The 7,138-nt window shown below is 37.0% G+C and overlaps 1 protein-coding gene across 1 annotated transcript; it reads right to left on the bottom strand.

Annotated features, from left to right (window-relative positions):
* Window positions 1-887: 887 nt before the first annotated feature.
* Window positions 888-1,892, bottom strand: LOC114634771 (vomeronasal type-1 receptor 4-like). The gene has a single exon (XM_028783359.1). It carries the CDS (start codon window positions 1,806-1,808, stop codon window positions 888-890), a length of 921 nt encoding a protein of 306 aa, XP_028639192.1. The 5' UTR covers window positions 1,809-1,892.
* Window positions 1,893-7,138: the final 5,246 nt, after the last annotated feature.

The following is a 7,138-nucleotide window of genomic DNA, read 5'->3' as shown; positions in this document are numbered from 1 at the left end:
CTGAGATTCCAGAAGAGGACATTGCACCTTGGAACCTAGAGGCATAAGCTTTGGTTAATTCATGTGTGGAGGTGTCTGGGCATCAATGCTTGTCTATGTGAGAGGAGTGTACATTCCTAACTGCGCTCCTAGAACTGAAGGGATCAGTGTCCATGTTGATTCTTTCATATTCACAGAGGTGAATTCTTTTTTTTTTTCAAGACAGGGTCTCTCTGTATAGCCCTGGCTGTCCTGGAATTCACTCTGTAGACCAGGCTGGCCTCGAACTCAGAAATCCGCCTGCCTCTGCCTCCCAAGTGCTGGGATTAAAGGCATCCGCCCGGCTCACAGAGGTGAATTCTATCAGCAATGTATAGAAACATAGAAACAATGTATATTAAGCATGAGAAATTGTAAAAGTCATATATAAATTGAGTACTAAGAAACTGATCCTCTTTGTGAAATGAAATGGTCTAAAATGATCTGCACATTAAGGTCAAACTTTCCCCAGTGTTTTTGTCTGATACAGGAGGATGTGGAGGAGGCATATTTGAGCCTCATTGCATTACTTTTTATTTTCAAAATACATGCAGATCTACATCCAAAGTTGAAAAATAAATTTGAGCCATATGTTGGCCACTTGTATATTGAAATGTTTTACAGACATATAGATATATGTAATCTATTTCAGTTACATTTATATAAAAAATGACACTCACAATTACATTTGTGCATCCACGAATGTGTGTGTGTGTTGCACACACATTCACCTGCCTGTACATTGATATCTTGCTTACCTGAAGAAGCCTTTACAGTGCCATGATATTACTGTAATTATGTTCACAGTTCGGTGAGAATGAAGGAATTACCATGCAAATCTGGCCAGAAGCTCTCAATTCTGTTCTTAGTCAGGGCTTGGGGAAATGCCTATTCCTTTTCAAGTAACTGGATGCCCAATAGTCTTGGCTCATGAGAAGAAAGGGACAAACAGTGGGGAAAAGCAGAGCAGACATTCCAACCATATTCACCAGAGACCAGCTGGGATTATACATGATGGATACAAAGGATTGACAAAGGGAAGAAATTGTGTAAAAGGTAACAAAAGTACTGACCAGGAGAAGGATGGTCTTAGTGGCTGTGGACTCAGGGGAGGATCTAGAAGAAGCCTTGGTTCTTGACATGTATTTCATCATCTGCTTGTGCCTGTACAGTGTGAGAACCATGGACCCACTGGCCCATTGCATGACCCCCAGCAAAACCATATCAGGGCCGGAAAGTAATATTGCATAAAGGATGTCACTGGTTGGATCATGTCGCACAGCATAGCAGTATGTAATAGATTTCAGGTTTGTTGTGCTTTCATTGCCATGCTTTGCCCTCATGTACACAAAAAATATGCTGCTTGTGAATAAATGAATTACCCAGTTGAGGTACACAGAGAAACGAATGCACTTGTTTGTTCTAACCATAAAATCGGGGTCCCTGTAGTTCCTGAAGCTGATGATGACTGCCTGAGACACACTAAGAAATGAGGTGCTGCCAATGCAAGCACCTCTAGAAACTCTGTGTACAAAAAAAACCAATTTGCAAACCATATCATTGAATATGTCTTTAAACCCTAAAAAGGATATTGTATTGGGCACACCTTTACACACTACAGTTAAGATATTGGCTACAATCAAGTGCATCAGAACCCAGTCTGTAGGCCTTAACTTATACCTTGTTAGGTAAAAATATATATAGTGGTATAGAAGATTAAAATTCCCCAAGATTCCAATTATAGTCAGAGAGAAGAAAGTCATTCCTAGAAGCAATTCACTGGTTTCCATGCTGTCAGTTCTTGTTCTCAAACTGAGGATCCTGCATGGCAAAGTGAAGCTGGAGACACAGTCATCATTCTCTCTTCCCAATGAATTCACATGATATATTCAACATGTAGGGCATCTACCAATTTGTCATAATTTCTACCCATAAAAGTGATTGAATGAGACCTCAAAGCATTTGTATATCTCTAGGTTCATACTTTGTGAAATGTGTGAAAAACTAACAATGCCTCATTAACAGGACAAGCAGAAAAATATCTGTAAGAGTACTGGCTCATGTATGAAATAAAGCAATGACCCCATCAAATCAACTAGCCAGTAGTCATATGGCATACATTTAACTCTGGGAAATAAACATAAATCCGTGTAAAGTAAAGTAAATGGGCAACCAAGTTATTATTAAGGCAAGACCATATATTATCTTTGTATCACCAAGTGAAGTGATGCTATGATTAAGGAGATAACAGTTGAATTTTGTAATTTTAGGCTTTAATTCCCACTAGCATTTTGATAACATTAGCTTCATACATTAACACAATTGGAAAAGAGTACTATGACAATAGACATTAATGTCTAAAATATTTAGGTTCAGAAGGAAAGTTAGTAGTGAGAAAACAATATTTTATAGAACTCATCTATGGGACCAGTTTTTCTGCTTTTAATTTCCTATACCGTTAATAAGGAATCTTATATTTAATGACAACGTTTTCACTATATGCTAAAATATTTAATTCTAGTAGTTGAAGTCAGAAAGAAATAAAACTTATAAATGCCTTAATTTAAAAGACCCTTTTTCTATGCATAGATAAATGCTGGAATTCATTCAATTTTTATAATTTCAAACTCGTGGGGAACCTATTTTCACTAATCACATTCTCATTCTGAAACAGTGAGGCCATCATTGATATGAAATTCCTGGTAGAAATTTCTGGAAAATATTCAACTCATCATTTCAAACTTGAAGTAACAGTAGTTACACCTGTAGAAGTCTTGAGAATGTACTATGTATTTTATGTGGAATATCAGGTTGTTAAAGCTGTGAATTTACTATCAGGGTACCTAGATTTTAGTCCATATTGTCTATAAAAATTATTTACAAATAATTCATAAAATAATTTGGACATTTCCAAGTGCATAATGAAAGAATCTCTGCCACAAGTATCCTCCATCCAGAGTTAAGATCTAATCCATCATTATAGAAAGTTACCACTGTGCACAAAGAAAACCAGAACTAATAAACTTACTACAAAGATGTGCAGTGTCACTGATGTCAACAACTTTCCTTTGTCAGGTGTCCTACTGTAATCTTACATAAGGGAAAATTATTTCTTTCAGACAGACATGTTTAAGCACCAGATTCTTCATGAGTATGAAAGCACAGATGGCACTGACAGTGAGGAATAGGCTAGGTTAGAAGTGGAATGCAGTGCTTGTAGGACCCCAGCATTCATTTCTATCTGATTTCCATCCAGAGGAGTTTCTGTCCTATGTAGCTTTGCTTTTCATCCAGACTCAGTGCCATGTCTGAATGTCTATTAGGATTTCTTACCAAGACTTGTACATTAAATCTTCTCTGCTCTCAGATTGGAGTCTGTTCCACTTTCTGGACCATTTCTCTTCCCTGGATGCTGATATCAGTGCCCTGGCCACAAAATTGAAAAAGTCACCTGAAGGGAGGAACCAGGGCCTGAGATATGGATCTGTGATTCTGTGACCTCATCCCCCCTCAGACTTGCAATTATTTCACTTGCAGTAGCAATGGATATTCTATGTAGGCTTGACCAGGCAGTAAATATGTTCTGAACTTTTCTCCCCTGTTGACAGTTCTCAACAAAGAAGTACAACTCTTGCTCTCAGGTGTTAAGGGTATATTTTGAAGTGAAGAGTGGTTGTTATCTGCTCTGTTTTCTAGAGGCCACGGGATTTCACCTTTATGTTTCAGGAGATAATGTGGACCATGTGATGAGTGTAATTGAGCTATGTGTGTGCTTTGTAGCCGATGGTTGTCTGAGATGTTCTGCACACAAATCTTAGTTTACCCTCCTTATCTCAGGGTAAGCCAATATGTAGAATAGAAGTTCAGTTTGAAATCCCACCAGCAATGGAGGAGTGTTCTTTGTCCACATCCTTCCCAACATGTGTTGTCACCTGGGCCTCTGATCTTAACCATTGTGATTGGTATAAGGTGGATTCTCAGGGTCGTTTTGGTTTGCATTTTTCTGATCAGTCAGGAATTTCAACGTTTCTTTAGTTGCTCCTCGGCCATTTTTGATTCCTCTGCTATGAATTCTAGGTTTGGTTCTATACGCCATTTTTAAATTTTTTTGTTTGTTTTTTTTTTTTGGTGGATAGCTTCCTGTTTTGCTTATATAGTTTGGATAGTGGATGTCAATCAGATTGGGGTTATTGAAGATTTTTTCCCAATCTATAGGTTGGTAATATGTCTTATTGACTATGTCCCTTGCCTTACAGATACTTTCCAGTTTAATGAATTCCCATTAATCAATTCTTGATCTTATATCATGAGCCATTAGAGTTTTCATTAGGAAATTTCACCCTGTTCCAATGAGTTCAAGGGTCTTTTCCATTTTCTCTTCTATTTGGTGTACTTTGTTTTATTTTGAGGTCCTTTATCCACTTGGTCTTGAGCTTTATACACGGTGACAAATATGGTTCTATTTTCATTTTTCTAAGTACAGATATCAAGTTAGACCAGCACCATTTAATGAAGATGCATTCTCTTTTCCTTTGAATATTCTTGGCATCTTTGTGAAAGATCAAGTGTCCATAAATGTGTGGTTTTATTTTGAGTCTTCAATTCAATTTCATTGATCAACGTGTCTGTCTCTGTACAAATATCATGCAGTTTTTGTAACTATTTCTCTGTAGTAAGCTTGAGGCTTAGGATGGCAACTCTGCCAGCTGTTTTTTATTGTTAAGATTATTTACACTATTCAGTTTTGTTGTTTTTTTGTTTTTGTTTTGTTTTGTTTGCCTTTCTAGATGAATTTACCAATTTCTTTTTCCACATCTTTGAAGAATTCTGTTGTGATTTTGATGGGGATTGCATTGAATCTGTAGATTGTCTTTGGAAGTAGCCTATTTATGCCATATTAATTCTGCCAATCCATAAACATGAGAGATCTCTCCATTTTCTGAGATCTTCTTCAATTCTTTTCATGAGAGATTGAATTTATTATCATACAGGTTGGGAAAATCTGTTAGAAGCTGACGAATAGGGCAACCTTGTATGAGAACCAGTAGTCTTAATTAACCTGTATTCCCAAAATCTCTCAAACAATAGACCACCACTCAGGCAGCATACACCAGGTGATATGAAGGCCCCAACATATATACAGCAGAAGACACTCAAGTTTGGGTTCAGTCAGTGAACATGCATCTAACCCTCAAGAGACTGGAGGCTCCATGGTGTTTAGAGTCTGGTGGGGTGGGGGCTGGAGGCTGGGGACAACCTTGTGGAGATGGGGTGGGGTGAGTTTCAAGGAGTTATGGTATGTGGAAATTTGGAGAGTTGACCTGGAGGAGATTAAAATCTGGAGAGTATAAATAAATAAGTAAATAAATAAATAAATAAATGTAAGTTAAAAAGATGTTCCATGGAAAATAGATATGTTTGATATTCTCAAGAAGCACCATAAAATTCATAAATCTAAATAATGGAACATGTACAAGCTAGACCCCTGAATATTTGGCAGAAATGTAAAACTTGGTCTTCATGTGGATACCATAACAATTGATGTTGTGGATGTCATTGTCTTACTTCTTTAGCACTGTACCCCTTACCCCTACCAAGACTCCATGGTTGGTCCTCAGTAGGGGAGGCTTTGCCTTGCCCTGATGGGACTAGATGCCCCAGGGTGAAGTGGTACCCAAAAGGGGTTCCCTTTCTTTGACGAGAAGGAGAGGGAGCTATGGGAGTATAGACTTTAAGTATGAGAGTAGGAATAAAGGAGGAAGAGTGTCTGTGATATGGATATAAAGTAAATAAATTTAAAAAAATAAACCTCAAAACAAAAACAATTTAGCAGTGATGTTTATTGAATAAATGTACATTTCACAAAGTAATTTATACTTGCTATCATTTTATTTACTTATTTATTTGTTTATTCAATTATTTATGTTTTTTGCTTCCTTTTTAAAGCTGGAACCAATTTTATAGTTGATAATTTGTAAGAAAGTAATTTTATCACCTTGTTTGGTATTACTAACAGAACTGAAACAAATAAGATTCTGATGAGTGCTATCCTGCATGAATGAAGAATTTGTCTACCAGAGATATGAGTGAGGTACTGGTTGAAATTTAATTAATACAAATTTAAATAAAATTTCATTTCAGACATTTTTCTTTTTTATAGAATATTTCATTTATTTACATTTCAGATGTCATCCCTTTCTTCTATTTCCCCTCCCTAGAACCCCTTATCACATCCAAACTCCTCCTTTTTGCTTTTATACCATTTTAATTACATGCATGTTATTAAGGTCAGTTCTAGGTTGAGGAACTAGCAATACAATACATGCAAATACTTCAGGAACCAGCAAGACAATAAACACAAATTAGTCAAAGAACAAGAAATGTATTAGACCCAATTACATGAACACTTCTGTAATCACTGTTCCTAAGGGTCTATCATGATGACCAAAATACCTTATCCTACTTCTGTGTCTTAGCCCAAAGTCATTTTGGTGTCTGAAGTCTACTTCCTTGTTCCAGCCTAAGATTTAGATTCCTGTCTGAAATTACTTCTTTGTTCTAACATAAGATGTAGATTCCTCCCTGAAATTATTTCTTTGTTTTAGACTATGATTTAGATTTCTACCTGAAATTACTTCTTTTTTCTAGCCTAATGTCTGATTCCTATCTGTAGCTAGCCTGGGAACACACATAGAGGGAACCATATCTCTAGCTATATTTGTAGAGGAGGATGGTCTTGTCAAGCATCAATGGGGGAGGAAGGCCTTGGTCCCTTGAAGGCTGGATGCCCCAGTGAAAGAAAAATCTAAGGAAGGGAGGTGGGAGTGGGTGGGTTTGAGGGGGCACAACTTCATAGAAATATGAAAAGAGAGGATGAGTAAAGAGATTTCTGTGGGTGGGGAATTGGAAAAGGAGATAAGATCTGAAATGTAGAAAAGATACACAATAATTAAAAAGAAAAATAAACAAACAAACAAATAATGGAACTGGCTATGGCAGTAGAATATTTGAGGCTCCTTAGCAGCAATTTAACATTACCCATATTACTGGGATTCCTTATAATTGTCAAGGAGAAGAGACTGTGGAACGGGCCCATGGAACTTCAACACAATAGCTTCAT

Source organism: Grammomys surdaster, unplaced genomic scaffold, assembly GCF_004785775.1.
Source record: "Grammomys surdaster isolate TR1022 unplaced genomic scaffold, NIH_TR_1.0 1089, whole genome shotgun sequence".
Classification (NCBI taxonomy): Eukaryota; Metazoa; Chordata; class Mammalia; order Rodentia; family Muridae; genus Grammomys; species Grammomys surdaster.
The sequence above is the reverse complement of the archived record's forward strand: the minus strand, read 5'-3'. Positions and strand labels throughout refer to the sequence as shown.